General features: G+C 54.5%; 2 protein-coding genes across 17 annotated transcripts in view; both read left to right on the top strand.

The window, feature by feature from the left end:
- Positions 1-10,098, top strand: part of LOC140689362 (uncharacterized) — a 30,859-nt gene extending 20,761 nt beyond the window's left edge. Inside the window, exons 1-7 of one of the 12 annotated variants that reach the window (XR_012064304.1) lie at positions 398-2,804; positions 3,196-3,263; positions 3,607-3,750; positions 4,711-4,827; positions 5,199-5,341; positions 5,977-6,226; positions 6,505-10,098. Coding sequence is in view for 11 of the 12 variants with exons in the window: in XM_072950063.1 (XP_072806164.1) it covers positions 2,590-2,804; positions 3,196-3,263; positions 3,607-3,750; positions 4,711-4,827; positions 5,199-5,341; positions 5,690-5,917 (915 nt within the window). In the remaining variant the exon portion in view is untranslated. The other 11 variants (XM_072950074.1, XM_072950072.1, XM_072950063.1 and 8 more) reach the window with 11 other exon arrangements.
- ARHGAP39 (Rho GTPase activating protein 39) overlaps positions 1-16,729 on the top strand; it is a 77,937-nt gene that overhangs the window by 21,607 nt on the left and 39,601 nt on the right. The gene's annotated exons all lie outside the window — the stretch shown is intronic.

Raw genomic sequence — 16,729 nt, 5'->3', positions numbered from 1 at the left:
CTTTCCACCTGTGGTCCTGTGGCTGGGATGAGGCCCTTCAGATACCACCTCCCTCTCTTCCATGTGAGAGCTGGCGCTGAAGGAGACCCTGGAGATACTTGACCCCCACCTGTAGGTCAGCAAGGCCTGTACACTCGGGGGGGCTGGCATCAGCTGGTGAGGAGGGGCGTCTCCAAAAGCCATGTGTCTGTCCAACTTTTAAAATTAGATAATAGCGTATTTAGAAGTTGTGATTTGGATTTTTGTGCTTCATAGAATGTTTTACTATTGCAAGAAAAAAATAGAATAATGCCAGAAGGGATGAATGAGATCTCACACCGTTTTTTCCTCCCCGTTTTTCCCTCCACACCAGAGCCTGGTGAAGGAAGACAGCACAGAACATTAGGAGGTGCTGAAATTGACAACACTGAAATGGAAAGTTTGGCTAAATTTTTACTAATATTTTGTGGGATGTTTATCTGCCCCTAAAAACAGGTATTCATCAGGAAAGCAGTTCTTTCCTGCAGTACTTCACCATTTGTTGTTGTTGCTATATCTGTACAGAAATGTTGCTTTGTAGGTTTACTGTGAAAACTGTACTCTTTCTTTTGCCCTCCGTGTGAAACTGAGTGGGTCACAGGCAGAAAAACAAGCAGGCGGTGGCTTGTTTGAACCTGTCTGAGTTTAGCAAGTCCTTGGCATCAGGGAGCCTCTCAGAGGCCATCCAAACCTTGATCTGCCTTTTGGCAGAAATGATTTTCAACATTTTCCCATTACACTTGTAGTATTTTCTATAAAGAGCAAGTGTGCACGTATTTCTCACTTAACATCAGTAACCCATCCTGAAAATCAGACATTCTGCATGAAAACACTAAGTCTATTTCTCATCATATTAAGTCGGGGAAATTATTAACACAGTCAGTCTCCTAAAACACAACTGAGACACTGGTGAAAGACCTTTATGTGAGAAATAGGCCATCCTGTTAGGATGTAAAACGTGGTTCCCTGATTTCTAGAGAACTGTTGTGGGGTATTCGCTGTTGCTGTTCCTGGGGTCACGCCCAGGAACGTCACGGCAGCACGTCAGCAGCCCAGCTGACACTTTTCAGACGCGTGTGCAGCGCGCTTCTCCTGATTGAACTGGGAATCCAGCTTGAGGGTTTGTTTTTCCCTGCATGTTGTTTTGAGGAAATTGTTGATTTACTTTTTTGACATAAATACAAAATTTACCCCTTTAACAACCATTGACTGAAATACATATTAGAAGAATTACATGTCTTATGAACTTTTAAGCTATCAGAAACCAAAAGGCCTTCTACCAAAAGCATTGACCAGGATGACTTCCAGAGGTGTGCCCGTGTTTGTGGTATGACTGATGTTAATAGATGACGAAGTTAAGGAGGTGTTTTTTCTGCATTTTGAAATAATTTGTGTGGTGGAAATGAAATTTAAATTAATTCAAAAATATTTCTGGACTCTATCTCCAATTTTTCCCACTGAAGATAATTTTTAAGGAAGGCATATTGGTTTTCAGGGAAGGACGGCAGATTGAACACGTGCACACAGTGTCACTGCCTCCCACCCATCCCTAAACAAGCAGTAGAGTGATGTTTGAAAAAGTCATACTCACATGACTGGGTGAAGTGAGAGGAGATGAACACAGTCTCGAGAGCTGGGAAGCTGACGGGTGAGTCAGGACTGACTTAGCGATCTGAGAAAGCCAGGTTCTGTGTTGGCAGAGGGAACAGCTGAGCACTGGTCCTGTCTGCATCACAGAATCCTCAAAAGACTCAAAATTTAGAGGCACCGGGGACTTTAAAAAAATGGGAGAGAGAATCACAGTGAGGAGCAGAAAACAAGAGATTAACAAGAAGGATTAGGAAGACTTGTAAGGGACCAAATAGAATCTCTAGAAGCAAATAATAGTTGACATTTAAAAACTGACCAACAGGCTAAATATCAGAGTATGCATAGTTAAGAGAGACTTTGTAGACAAGCTGAAAGGAGTTTATTAAGAACAGCGAAGAGTTAACAGAATGGAAAATATGGCAGAAATTGGTTGGGATGTGGAGGACAGAATGCAGAAGTTTAAGATGCATTTGATTTCAGCCCCGAAAGGGAAGATAGAACAGAGAAGAGGCGATATGTGAAGAGCCATTGGCTGAAAAATAATCTGGAACTAATGAAAGATATGATGGAAATAGTTTATTTCAAACAGGATGAATAGCATCCACATTGAGAAACGTCACAACAGAGTTCCAGGCACCAGAGACCAAGACAGGATTTAAAGCAACCAGAAATGAGTTGCAGGTCCTGACGTGGCTCCGGCCAGACGGCAGATCCTGACGTGGCTCCTCTGCAGTCTCAGCACCCGCGGACCGCAGTGGGCGCGATCTGAGACGCCGGCCTCCCGCAAGGTTACCTTTTCAAAGCTAGGTAGAAATATTATTTTCAGATAAACAAAGAAAGCGTGTTTACTACCGACAGTCTTCATCAGAGACAGAATGTGATGCAGAATGGAATGGTTAACAAGTGATGAACATGTTTGCATGAGATAATTATACATCATAGGTTCGAAAGAGAGACCGCACGGCAGCAGCGTGGGTGAGGATGAAGTTGAGAATCTCCGAGAGAGAGCCGGCTTGGAAACCAGAGAAGAATATTAAAGCCTGGGAAGCCCGTTACCTGGAAAATAACAGTTTCAGAGTTGGGACAGGGAGGATAGTGACAGCAAGTCACCAGCAGGGTCACAGGGAGAACGCCAAGGCCAACTGTGCGGACGGGCAGAAGACTGCAGGGCGCTCAGAGATGCGGGCCAACTCAAGGTCGGGAAGCTTTGGGCTTCTTAGTGGCAATTCTGGAATTTAGATGTCCGTGAGGCAGTAAGTTCAAAATTCTGATGGAAAGTGACTTCCCATACAATCCTGTTTACCCGTGGAAACTGCTGGAGGCCTGGGGGTTTGCCCCGCCCTCCCTGTCCTGGAAGTGACTGAGCCAGTCTTTCCCAGACAGGGTAGTGACGGGGAGCTGATCCTTGGAGCTCAGGGTGTGCTGTGAAGGGAGGCCCCGGAAAGGGCGGTGCCCCTGTGGATAGAGCCATCTCAGTCCTTGAAACCAGGCGTGTGGACTGCTGACCATGGCAGAGCCATCGGTACCGTGCTTGTTCACACACTGGAAGCAGAGCAGACCTGGGCATCACGCATGTCTACCTCGCAGTGTGTCCGCAGGTTCTCCGATGCAGCTGCCACCCCGTGTCCAGGAGCCTCATGTTCTTCAGCTCTCAGGTTTGCATGTGAGCCCTTTTGATGGATTCCAGTTCTTTGGTGAAATTCTTCATCCATCATCTGTTTTCATGAATCCATTAGTTGGGGGTATTTTAAAGTCCCTGCGTTGCTGCAGGGTCCCCGTGACACTGGCGGCCAAGCCAGACTCGCTCCCGGGGTTCTGCCGGCCACACTGCCACTCGGTGCCTGCCTGCCTGCCCCCCAGGGGATGCCCGGGCTCAGCTGCAGAGCAATGCCCACCCCTCCAGGGGCTCCAGGGTCCTGGCTGTTGGGTAGCATTTCCTTGCCTTCAAAGAGATTTCTTTAAAACTTCTTTAAAATCTGGTTTTCTACTTGTCCTCAGCAAGAGTTTTGGCTGCTGATGGCTCTTCTGCCGTTGGGTGGAATGTATCAGCTGGGCGCCTTAAGATCGGGTACACGTGGCTGCTGAGGTCTTCCGCCCTCGTGGTGCCCCTGGAGTCCCGCCAGCTGAGGCAGAGAAAACCAGGTGATGTGGAGGACTAGGTCAGTGGCCATGAGGGGCCCCAGGATGGATCGAAGCTCTGCAGCCCCTGTAGCTGCTTGCTAGCTGCTTGCTCTTCATGGCCTTTGCTGTGGGAACTTTAGCCCCGTCCTGAAGCCTCTCTGCCTGTCGGCTGGGGCTTGGCCATGTGATTCTTGCTGGCACAGTGCCATGCTGGTGCAGGAGCCCATGCCCATGTCTGCTCTGGCTGCATCCCAACAATTCCTGCCCAAGAGGCTCCGCTCTAGGCCAGGTGCCTGGGAGACCGAGGCAGAGCCATGCTGTGCGTGGCTGTCATGTGGAATGAGCAGAGGAAGCACTGCTTAGGGTCTGGGTGGTTGGTGCCTGCACGGGACGTGCCCACTGAGCATCCTCATGCCTGGAGTGGCTGCCCTGTGTATCACAAGGGAGGGAGCTGGCGCCTCGGTGCTCAGTGCTGCAGGGCGGGGTCTGTCCAGAGGCATCACAGTTGTGACTTTTACAAAATGCAATTTAAATGCTTCAAATTTTGAATTACTCTACTAGCAAACACTCTTGACTGTTGGACCCTGGCAGGTATCACATCATCCAAAATAAACCCTTCCTTTATAGCCAGCCAGACCTGCGTGCCTCATGTCTGTGTGACCTGGACCATCTCACCTTGGTCATGAGTCTCCCCTTGGCTGGGGGGCCTTGCAGAGCTTCTGAGCTCACAGCCTGGCGAGGGCTCTGTGCTACCCACATGGTGCTGTCGTCCCGGTCACTGCAGGTCAGGATTCCTGCATCCCGGGGAGGCTTGTGCAGGAGGTGATGCTCAAGTCAGTGCCACGGGACAGACCGGCTTCCTGGGCGCCCTGCCTTCCTCGAGTTTGGGGCCTACACTGGGATGGTAAAGGGTGTGGTACAAGTTGCTGACCTTCACAAGACAGTAGGGCTTCACTCAGGCGGTGCCCCTCCATCTCACAGAGGGACATATTGAGGCTGATGTGCACAGGGCTGTGCTGAGTGCTGGGGAAGACGGACGTGGACAGGACTCGGACCGACCAGGCCGTGAAGGGCTGTGCGGCCCTGGGGGTCCCCAGGGTAAGCGCTTGTGGAGAAGTGAGGTAGGCAGAGAGACTGGTTCCAGAGGCGGCTGAAAGTTGTGCTGACAACATCATACCTGCCTTTGAAGGTTAAAAAAAAAAGGACCCTAAGACTTCAGGGTCTGCTGGTAGCATTTAGGACAGACTTGGAAGGGAGCACGTAGGGCACCGTGGACGTCCTCCCAGGGCTGTTTGAGAAGGAGATGGATGCCTCGGTCCTCTCCCTCGCTCCCCGGAGTTGACAACTGCCTCCTTGTTCCAGGGAGAGGGACGGGTCCTGGGAGTGGGGGCTCTACCACCCGTGAGGATGAGGTTGAGATGGCCAGGCCTTTCCCTCTGCACCAGCTGTTTTGTTTTTTTTGGTGGTAGTGGTAGGGGGAGGATCCAGTCAGCCAAGAAGAGCCAGAGAGGCTTACACCAGACCCTGTCCAGTGGCCCAGCACATCCACCCACCCAAGATCCAGAGCCAAGCTTTTCACAGGAAGTGGAGAAGCATCGTCAGTGTCTCAGAGGTGAGAGGACTTAGTGCCAGGGGACCAGGCAGGGTGTGGTGGAGGGAGGGACAGGGAACAGAATGGGGCCCCGAGAGCAGGAGTGAATTAGCAGGTAAATGAAATTGACGTGGTCATCCAAAAGGAGAACAGGAGGACCGAGGAACAGAGGGCGACTTCAACAGTGACCCTGCCAGCGCACGAGGCAGACTGGTCAGCCGCCTTGCGGGAGCCGGGGAACCTCAGGAGCAAGACTGACACATAAACTGTGACCCCCTCAAAAACCATCCGTTTGCTGTCCAGGTGGAATAAAGGCATTTTCAGACGTGTACATTTTCAAAACTTTATCTCCCACCTGCCCTTTTTCAGGAAAAAGAAGAGATGGAGCCAGGAAAACACTCTCATAGAAGGGAGAGACAGTCCCAGGGCCTGGCCACCCTGCCTGCCGGGCCTCCAGGCTCGCTTGTCAGCGGCTTATGTGACTCTAGTGTCCCCTCCGCTTCCATGCTGGTGGACTCTGCCTGTGCCTTTCTGGGGCTCGCCTCGCTGCTACTGTGCTCAGCCCTCTGTGGTCCTGGCCTGTGTCCTGGCGGCTGAGGGCCGGGTGAGGATGGATGCTGGGGGAGATGATTCTTGCTTTCTGGACCACATTCTAGGTCGACAGGCTGCTGACGTGAGAACTTGCAGAGCCTTGGTGGGAAGAGAGGCCACTGAAAAGGTGGTGAAGGTCCTTGGGGCATGCCGTCTGTGATGGCCAGCAGGAGCCTGCCTGCCGGAGCGCTGGCTCACACCTCTCAGGAAGAAGTGCTCTGGGGATTCCCAGCTCAAATGAGGCCCCTGTACCCCACCCATGGAGCCCTCTGCCCCGCTTTGTCGTCTTGCTTTCCTGCACAAGCTTTGCCTTCGGTGCACTTGCTGTTCGTTTAAAAACAAGCAAAACAGCTTTGACCTCTACCCCTAGGCTGCATCCCTGAACCTTCCATCCTTCCTCCTTGGTCATGAGCCCATCCCCCACTGCCTGTCTCCAGGGGCCGCCAGCACCCTCTCCCACACCCCTGCCTCCTCCAGCCCTCACCTCATTCATCATGCCTGTAGACACACTGGTCAGGAAAAGTGGGATTACTGCTGTGTGCTGATTTCTCCTAAACTTGCATCCAAAACTCAGATCTCTTCCCGAACCACAGGTGCCTGTGGCTGAGCAGCTGCTCGATGCACAGAGTAAGTGCCTCGCCTGCCTGCTGGAGAGCATCGTCCAGCACCGTCCAGCACCGTCCAGCCCTGTCCAGCTCCATCCAGGTGGCACTGCCCCACCGCCCTGGCTCAGCCCGCGCCACCCCATGGGTTGTTGTCTGTATACCCGTTCGGGCTGCAGGCGGGGTGCTGGGAGGCGGGACACCCACCACATGGGATGCTGTGGAGACTCGAGGTGCTGCAGCGCCCGCAGCAGATGACATCCCACTCTGAACGTGTAGAAAACTGTGGAGAGAGAACCAGCAGCTCTGGGGATTAGGGAAATCCAGTGGGAGTCTTGAGGAACACACGGCCTTGTCTGCGCAGTTTAAAACTACAGGGGACTGACAGGGTCAGGAAACGGCACCTGCATGCTGTATGGGAGCTGGGGTTAGGGCAGACATGGAGAGCTGGCAGCTGTGGCTGTCCGCAGGCCCAGGTTTGCTCGGAACTGCTGGCTGGCAGGTTCTGTTGTCTGCTCACCTATGGGTTATCGGTTACTGCGGGAGTGGTCTGAGATCTCCCACCATGACCGTGTCTGTGTCTCCTTTTGGCTTGGCTGTCTCTATGCCTGAGGCTGTGTTGTCCTGTTTTGTCTTCCCTTTGGTGGCCCTTCGGGGTGGCGGCGTGTCCCTCTCTGGGCACTGCTGTTTCCTCCCAGTATCAGTGCCCCCCACTGAATGCTCAGGGGACTGGCCTGCCGTGCCCCAGACCTGCATCACCGCTCAGGAAGTGCCAGCTCTTTCAGGGCTGCTGCCTTCTGGGGCCTTGGTACACCCTTCTTACTCTCCTCTTGTGCTGCGGCTTAGAAGGATAGCCTGCTGCATCCAAGGCCCTTGGAGAAGGGGCAAAATTGGAGACTCCCTTCTGCTGTGCCCTGGCCCCCCTTTTCCACCACCCTCTCTCCCCTCCCCCTCTCCATAATAGCAGCAGGTATGGGAGGTTAAATAGCCCTGGGAGGGCTCTATTGATTATCAGTGCAACCCAGCTTTAGGATAAGGGATCTATTATCCTCTCATTTGGCTCCTCCATGAGGGACCTGCTTCAGGAATGGCTGGATCCAGCTGCTAGGTGGTCATTCTCCTTTTCCCCATTGTTTATTTCTGCCCACTTAATTTTTTCGAGAAACCTCCCCCTGCTGGGGACAAAATGATCCAGCAGCTGCAGGCCCCAAGCCCCACCCTAGTGCTCCCAGCAGGCCGGGCGTGTCTTCTGCTGCAGTTCTCTGGATACTGCCTCTGCACTGTGTCCTTCCTGTGGGGTCGGGTGCAGGCACTCAGACCCCCGCAGGGCCCTGGGGAAGGGGTCTGGTAGCAGAGAGGAGGGGGAGGAGCGTAGATGTCTGGCCCCGGTGGCAGGTGCTGGGCCCAGCAGGACCTACAGAGCGTGAGTTCAGGTGCTGGCCTTTTCAAAATGGGACATACAGGTTCTGCCTCATAAGCCTTGTTGCCTGACCTGTAAGGGTGAGGACCTCGGGCAGGTGTGGAGTGGGAAGTGGGATGGTGCTCTTGCTGGTCGTTACATGGTAAATAGGAGGTGCTCCGTAGATGGTTAGGGCTGTGCCCTTAGATGCTGAAGCTAGAGGCAGATTTGAGGAGCCAGTGCGTCTTCATGGGTGGTCAGGGGAGTGGGTGTCAGGTTCCAGGCCAGCCTGCTGGGTTGTGGTTCCGGGCTTGCTGCCTCGCCCCGTCCTCTTAAGTGTTTGTGGGGTGACTGCCCTCGTGTGAGGGAAGGCAGACCCACGGGCCGCTGTGAGCTGCACGTGGATGAGGAGACCTGCCCACCGGCCCTGTGCCGCTGCGTTGTGCTGAGCAGGCATGCCGGCCGCTGTGTCGGAGAAACTGCACTGCTCCAGCTTCCCTCGGAGGTGATGCTCGGCTTTGGGCTCCCCACTGGCAACTGTCCTGTCACTTTCCGGCCCTCCCGACGGGCAGCTCTGCATCACTTTTCAGCCATATGCCAGGACGTCTGGCTCTTGGGAGTTGGGTCTGGCACTGATCGCAGGTGACTGCTCACTGCCCACTGCCTGCTGCCCGGGGGCGGGGCCGAGCAGCTCGGCCTTTGACCTTTGTTAGGAATGTACTTTAGCCCTGGTTTGTGCCAGTGTTCAGGGATGTTCCATGGCTGGTCCCCTGAGATGAAGCCTCTCTCAGGTGTGAGGCCTCTGCCCACTGTGCGGCAGGCCACCCGGAAGGCCTGCCTCTGGAAGCACCTTCTGCGCACACCCCTGGGGCTGCACAGACTTTCTCCAGAGTCAGTGTGTCCACTTTTAACCATCACAGTTTCACATCCTTACATTTAATGTGACTGGATCTTTAAAACCTGGTCTGGCGGACTTGGTCCTACCCTGACCACTGGTCTGTTTGTGTTTATTGAAATTCCTATATTCGAAGTTATTTCTATCATCTTATCTCGCACTCTGTTTTCCTATCATTTTGGGACAGATTGCTGTTTTCCTCTTTTCTTAGCTTCTTTTTGTGCTGATTATTTTTTCTTATTCTGTTTTCTCCTCTAGTAGTTTGGAGCTCATTCACTCAGCTTCCATAGTGGCTGCCCTGGGTATTTTAAGACGCAGAATTCATTTATCAAAATCTAAACTTAATTGATATTTTTAGTCTCCTCCAAACAACTCAAAGCTCTTAGAACTTTAAGAGTCTCAGCACTCCCCTCCCACCTGCAGGCTGGCCTCTCCCTCTCCCAGCCCACAGCTCCTGGCCCTCCTGCTGGGGGCGTCTCTGAGTGGGTCACCAGCTGGGCCCTTCCAAGGCTGTCTCTTCCATCCCTGCTTCCTCCAAACTGAACAAGATCAGCTACTGGCCAGGCCCTCAGATGCCGGACAGCAGAGGGCCCCTTGATTTCTTCTGCTTCTGGCTTCCTCAGCCTTTGCCCTCTGAGGTTCCAAACTTTCTTCCCATCTAATCTATGGATTAAAAAAATGTTTAGTAGTTTTAAACTGTTGCGCGTGTCGTAAAGCCAAGTGTTTGTTCTCAAAGGGTTGGTCAGAGCTGTGCAGTTCATTCTTCTGAGAGTCCTCCCTTCCAGCAGGTACCGGGCCGATCTCCTGTCACAGTGGAGATAGGTCCCTCTCCTTGGCACCATGGCCCATGTGGCTGCCCAGCTTGGCCTTCTAGGAGGCCACTGCCTCTTCTGTTACTGGAACCTGGCAGAAAGGAGCCTCTAATAGTCAGAGCTGATGAAACGGCCCTTGCTTTCAACAGCAGGTTTCTGGAACCTCCAGCGAGGAGCTGGAAGAGACACCCTGCGGCAGGGGAAGCCTCCCCAGGCACCAGAAGGGCTCGGCCTGAGGGCCTGCTTGGACTGCGGGGGCCCTTACTGTGACTGCTGGCGCCAACCAGAAGCGTGCAGGCCTCAACTCTGTGTTTCTCAGTGGTTTTCTGTCCTGCTTTCTGTTGTAGATAAACGTTTCTGCCCCTCTGGGTTTGATTTCCTGATTGAGTCCTGACGAAGCCAGTGCTCACCCAGCACCTCTGCTCACTTCTGGGCCTAAGAAAGACTTGTAGCCACTCCTCACCCTCACCCATTGTGGTTTTGACTAAAAATGTCATTTTATGCGTTTGAAAACACAGCTAGTGGGCATGTCTCCCTGCTGTGCCCCCCTACCCCATCTCCGGTCTGTGGGAGCAAAGTGTGCTGTTGCTGCTGTCGGGAAGCCACTGTGTTTTACTCCTTCTTCCGAGACATGGCCTAGCCAACTTCAGTGGGTTTCACTGTCTCACCACAAGGGCGCAGCCCCTCTGTGGCCCCGTGGGTAATGCTCCACGTCCCACGGGCTGCTTTTCTGCTGGACTCTGTTCAGCTGTGTGGGTTTGTCTGCTAATGGAAGTTGACCAACTTTGCATCGGAGAATATCTGCTGGCTCTTCAGCCTTGGGGGTGGTAAGGTCCTCAGGGGGTGGTGAGCTTGTGCTCTCGAGCGCAGGCTTCCTAAGGGTGAGTCAGACCACACGGGCAGCACATGAGAGGATGCGCCAAGCTTGCCTTGAGTGTCCTGCGTGGAGGTGGGGAGGACAGCATGGTCAGGCCTGAGTGTAGTGACCCTGCGGGTGAAACAGGGCTAGGGGCTGGCAGGAGCAGGCCAGCCTCCTGGACGTGGCTCCTGCCTTTGGCATTTTCTGTCTGAACGAACCATCCTCTGGTTGGAGGGTGCTGGTTAGTGCCCCAGTGTCCCCTCCCATCTGTCGAGGGCATCGCCCGTGGCCATGAGCTATAGGGAGTCTCCGGGGTGCCGAGGTGCCCAGGGCAGAGTGCGTCCCCCAGTGAGTGAGGAGCAGCACAGGGGAGGGCCGTTCTGGACCCCATTGGGCCTCGGGCTGTCATCACTCTGGTGAGTGCCCAGGGCTGCAGTGTGTGTCCGGCCTCTGTGCAGGCACCAGGCCCCACACACTCGCGAGCACTCATGTGCTTTCACACTGTCAGTGCCACCCAGGCTACCACAGGCAGAGCTGCCAGGCTGGTGGGGAGGGCTGGTGCAGGTCCCCCTAGGCCCCCACCCTGCTCTCAACCAGTGGGGGCCATCCTGGGGTCTGGAGCAGGCACTGGGGTGGGGTGTGCGGGGTGGGGCAGCGGGACCGCCGTCTGTGGGAGGAGCATGCTGGGCCCAGGAGCAGATCTCAGCTTCCTGGGGCTCGTTCTCCCGCAGACCCCCATCAGGAGCTGGCACAGAGAGTCTTCTGTTCCAGAACTCGCGTAGGAAGTTGGAATCGGGAACCTTCTCGCCCACTTATGACCGGAACTTTCCTGCAGCGTGGAACGGGGGAGGAGCAAGCGGCTGCCCTGGGGGTAGGGGGACAGTGAGGCCTAGGGGCCCCACATGGTGTCAGACGCTTGCATCTCATCCTGCTCTGGGTACGGCCCGCCTGCCGGACATCCTGGCAGTCCCACCGCGGCTCCGAGTCTCAGCACAGGGCAGGTCTGGACCACTTTCTGCTCGTCTGTGGCATGAGCACTAAGCAGGACCTGCCTTCTGAGGTGAAGGGAAAGACAGCGGAGCGGGCCACGTGGTGAGGGTCTACAGAGAGGCGGGCGTGTGTGCAGCTGCTGGGAGCCTGGGCACTTGGCAGAGGGCAGCTGTTGTCATGCCAGTGTGAATGTCTGTGAGTTTTCCACGTGTTTACTGGCCTCATTGTACCAGGTGCTCTTCAAGAGGCGTGATCTGTGGAGGGAGGAGGGGCGCCAACCTCAAGGGAGGGATCACCTCCAGTGAGTACTGAGCACTTGTCTGTGTACCCCTCCCCACCGGGGACCTGTGTCACCAGGGACCTGGGTCCCCAGGGCTCTGACTGGGACCTGCCCCACCTGCACCATCATCCCCACTGAGCCAGAGCAGCCGAGGGCACATGGCACGGAGCCGGCCCCAGGCTGCATTGACAGTGGGCAGTGTGCTGAGAGGTTGGAACCCTGGGGCCTGGAAGGTCATTGAGGGGCCTGGGGTTGGGGCCCAGCCCACGGAGACTTTCAAGGTAACGAACCGCCTTCAAGTGAGGGGTCTGTGCAGAGCATTTTGCAGGGAGTCGGCCAGGAAGGAACTTAGGTGTGGGATGGCGGCCTGGCCCCAAGAGCTTCCTTCCCCAGCCTCCCATTAAATTACTCATGCAGGCAGGTGAGACACCCTCATCAGTAAGTCGTAAAAGCCCATGGAAGTCATTGAGTGAAGAGGGGGGCTTGCACAGGGCAGGCGCCAGCCGTCTCCGCACCGGACCACGGGAAGTCGGGTGGGGCCAGCGGGGCTGGGCCGGGCGCGGCAGTGGCCCACTCGGGCAAGTGGGAATGGAGTGGACCGGCTTCGGGATTTTTTGGCTCCGTGGGCCTGCGTGCAGGGTGCCTGTCTGTGCTTCCAGTTGTCCCTTGGTAGTTTCAGGAGCTTTATTGTCCTCAGGGACCCTCTGTTTTCTCCTGGGTTGGGGCAGGGACTGCACAGATGCCCCTGCCCGGCTGGCGGGCCTAGAGGAGTGGCAGTGAGAGGAGCCCTCGCACCCACCCGCGGCCAAGCACTCGGTTGCCAGGTCCCTCCAGTGCCTGTCACACACTCGTGCTATTCAGAGGAGCCTGCCTTCCATCAAGCAGCCAGCCGTTTCGTTCCACTGAGTGGAGGTGCAGGCCCTGGGGCCGAGCAGTGAGCAGAAGGCACTGCTCTCAGTCAGTGGGTTTTTAAACAGCGCAGCAAGGCCTCAGTGATAAGGACAATGTCCTCTGCCTCGCCATGCACTGGCCTTCTTCCTGGGGGGAGACCCCCAGCCCTGTCCCAGTGCCCAGGGTCACTGCGCCACTCCCACCCTCCTTGCTGAAGTACCCTCGTTGTTGTGGGGCTGAGGCCATTGGGGGCCGGGGGCTGGAGCTCCCATGGGTGCAGGATGGACAGTGCTGGCTCCTCCTCCGGACACTGTCACAGCCACCCGCCCTCACTCCTCCCAAGCCAGGGGTGCTGTGCTGGTGGAGGGTTTTGGGAAGGACATGGGTGTCACAGCCCAGCTCCTGTGTCCCGGCCACTGGCTGCTAAACGGTAGAGATTTTGTTCTCTCTAAATAGCCCGCAGGGGCCCTGGTGCAGCTTATTGGTGAGGGAGGCATGCCCACCACGGGTAAGCATAGCAGGTCTGTGTGTCCTGCTTGCCCGTCATGTGACCTTAAGGCCAGAGGTCAAGTGCTGTCCTCACAGCAGCAGCTTTCCAGCACGTTGAGCGGCAGCGGCCCCCAGGACCCACAGTCTGTGGTGTCCAGGCAACTCCAAACAGCAGTGTCCTTTCTTCGACGCCCTTCCGCAGAAAGGTCTGAGAAGCTGGTTCTGCCCCGTGGTGGATTCCGTGACTTGCTAGTGGGCTGGGTCACGATCTTAACCCTGACAGCGAGGCCCCTCCCCTGGACGGGGTGTCAGTGTGCACGCTGCAGGCGGCGGGTGTGGTTGAGCCAGTCTGGCCCTTGCTGCGGGGGAGAATGGGGCTCTGTGCCTCCAGCTCAGAGCCGGGCTTTCAGAACGTGAAGCTGAGACGGACTCATTGTTCAGAACTTGGAAAACTTATTAAAAACAGCATTGAGAGTGAAACGTAGGCCTTCAGCAAGTGATGGCCGGGTAGAGACTTGTTTATTCCACTTGCCTCCCTGAAACTCACTGAAATGGACAAAAAGAATGAAGAGAAGGAACAGGATTTAATCCACCATGAGTCTAAGGGACAGCACAGCGGGAGGAGGCTGTTGGGCAGAGGGGAAGAGGAGCCAGCGCTGCCAGCAGGGTCGGGTTGGGTTGGGTTCCCCCAACAGAAGATTTTCAGGGGCCCCGGTGGCGACACTTGCTTGGTGGGAGAAGGTCTGTGGTTTGGATGGGCATTGATGAGAGAGGAGCTGGAGGAGGGAGACCCAGCTGCCCCAGCCACACCCTCTCCAGGGGGTAGAGGGGAAGGAAAGGGGATGGCACTCCCTGTGCCAGTGCTGGCCTCTGGCAGTGCCTTGGGCCTGCAACCTGCTTGCTGTGGGGGCTGAGAACTGGCCTCTGCCCTCCTGGGACTCGCCTTGCGGTGAGCTACCTGCGGGCAGGTGGACATCACCCCGGAAGGGCTCCCGCAGGCCATGGAGCCACCTTCCCACCTGCCCCTCGCAGCACGACTGAGACCGAGGCCCCAGTGGTCACTCAGAAACCGGGAGACTCTTGCTGGAACCAGCGGGAAGAAACTGCTGGCCAAGGCCGGGGGTGTTGCTTGCATGGTGCAGGGAGCCAGCCTGAGCAGAGCACAGACGAGGGCCCGGTGCTCCTGGGACTACAGGCTGTCCTGTGCTGCGAGGGGCAGACTGCTCTGTCTTCCATTTGAGTTGAGTTTCTGTCAGTTGCAACCCAAAAATATCCTAATACCAGAAACTCATTTCCAGAGCAGACCCTGTAAAGAAATGTGGCAGAAGAGCATCCTAGAACGACACACTGGGTGGGAGGCCCCTCGCTTAGCCCTGGCCCTTCCCTTATTTTTAGATGAGCAGTGACCAGGAACCACGTGGGCCCCTCACGTAGACACTGAAGGAGAGGGAGGGAGGGATGAGCATCAACAGCAGGAGAAGAGCAAACCCAGGAAGCGGAGGGAGCACAACACTGAAAATTCATAGAGAGGGGCTCAGAGAAGAGACAGGATGGCAGGAGTTGGGGAGTGAGCTGCAGAGCTGAGGGGTCAAAGACAAAGACGGTGACAAACATGAGCCCCACCCGCAACAGCAAATGAGGGGATGGCTGCTGCTGGGAAAGACTGAGTCTCCCAGAGAAATTCTCAATAAAAATTTGGTAAATCCAATGCAACAATACATAAAAAGGACAGTATATCACAACCAGCTGGGATTTGTCCAAGGAACGGTTTAATGTTAGAAAATTGATCAGAAGGATCCAACTGTTCTCAAACCAAAAAAAGAAAAGTCATGCGATCATTTCAGTAGACATGGTAAAAATGTACAAAATTCAATACCCATTGCTAATTTTCAAAACTTCAGCAAACTAAGAATTCAAGGAAATTTCCTCAGCTAGACAAAGGACATTTATGAAACACCTACAGCTAACATCATGCTCAAGAGTGAAACACTGGCTGCTTCCCCTAGGATCGGGGTGAGGCACTGTCCCCTCTCACTGTCCTGTCCAGCATCTTCATGGCGGTTCCAGCCACTGCAGTGAGGCAAGAAAAAGAAAGAAATCACCCGTATTGGAAAGGGAGAAGCGAAACTATGTTCACGCTTGACGTGGTTGTCTATGTAGAAATTCTAATGAAACTTGAAGTGGGGGGAGCAATTAGAATAAGTGAGTTTAGCACGGTTACAGGTACAAAGACCAATATGCAAAAACTATATATTTCTGTACTAGTAACAAACAATTGGAAATTGTTTTATATATTTCTTAGCATCAAAAATATGAAATATAGGTAAATTTGACTAAATATATGCAAGATCTCTACACTAAAAACTACGAAGCGTGGCTGAAGGAAACTGTTGTGACTAATGGAGAGCTGACCAGGTTAGCAGATCGGGGGGCTCAGAATCACTGTGTCTCTTGTTTTCCTCGTGTTAGTGTGTAGACTGGATACAGGCAGTTTTGTAGAAACTGAGAAGCCGATTCTGAAATTTGTATGAAAATGCAGAGGACCTGGAAAAGTAAAACAACTTCCAAAATGAAGAGTGCAGTCGGAGGGCTAACCCTGCCTGATTTCAGGCCCAGGACTTTTTGGCCCACCCAGGTGAGGTGTCCGTCCCAGGTGTGAGGAGGCTGTCAGGAGCTGACCCACAGACACCGAGCGCACCGATGTGTCCGAGGCGGCGGCCTTGCTGCTCCAGATGAGCCAGGGCAGGCGGCTGAGGACTGCCGGACGAGCAGGTAGAGGAGGTTGGTTTGAGCTGCTCTCAGGTTAGGGTAGTACCTTTTAGTTTTTCAAAATTTCACTAACGCTGCTGTGTTTTAATTTTTTTGTTTTTAATATTGACGCCGTACAAGAAAGTCAATACTTGTTTCACTTTTTTATTTTCTTTTCTTTAATTGAAGAGTAGTTGATTGACAGTGTTGTGTTAGTTTTTGTTTCCCTTTAAAAAAAATGGCATTCCTAGTAGTCTTTGTGGCTCTGTGAGTGGCAGGAAGGAGAAGACTGGCAGCACTTCCTGCAGGGTAGCACCTTCCAGCTTCTGAGCCGACTGAGTCAGGCTGGACCTGGGTGCTGAGTCCGTCTGGGCCTTAGCCAGGGTGTCTGATGGGCCTGCAGTGTCTCTTTGCCTTGGACCCTTGGCCAGCTGTGTCACCACCTTGTGCCCTAAACTGGTTTTCTCTCCCTTCGAGTAGCACAGTTAGGATTGGTGGACCAGCCTCTTCCAGGGGTCCTTGTCCTGACACCAGCAGGTGGGGACGGGGAGCCCCGGGGATGTGCCTGCTCCGCATTTCTTCGAATGCTTTACTAAAGTGAGGCATGTGCTTGTGGAAGCAGTGGCATGGAACTCCGAGAGCATCTGTCACCAGCGCTCGTGCCACAGCAGCTCTGCCCCTGTCCCCACCTGGCATTGAGGGGCTGCTTCTGATTTCTAACAGCAGGGCCTCAGCATGCCGGACCTGGAGCTTTTGTGAGGGAGTCGTACTGTGTCTGGCTTCTGCCTCTCACTCCCTGGGAGCTACACCCAGGTGGTTGGGGGTGACCCCTTCCTGCACTTTGAATGTCCAC

This window comes from Vicugna pacos, chromosome 25 (genome assembly GCF_048564905.1).
Source record: "Vicugna pacos chromosome 25, VicPac4, whole genome shotgun sequence".
In the NCBI taxonomy this organism is placed as follows: Eukaryota; Metazoa; Chordata; class Mammalia; order Artiodactyla; family Camelidae; genus Vicugna; species Vicugna pacos.
The sequence above is the reverse complement of the archived record's forward strand: the minus strand, read 5'-3'. Positions and strand labels throughout refer to the sequence as shown.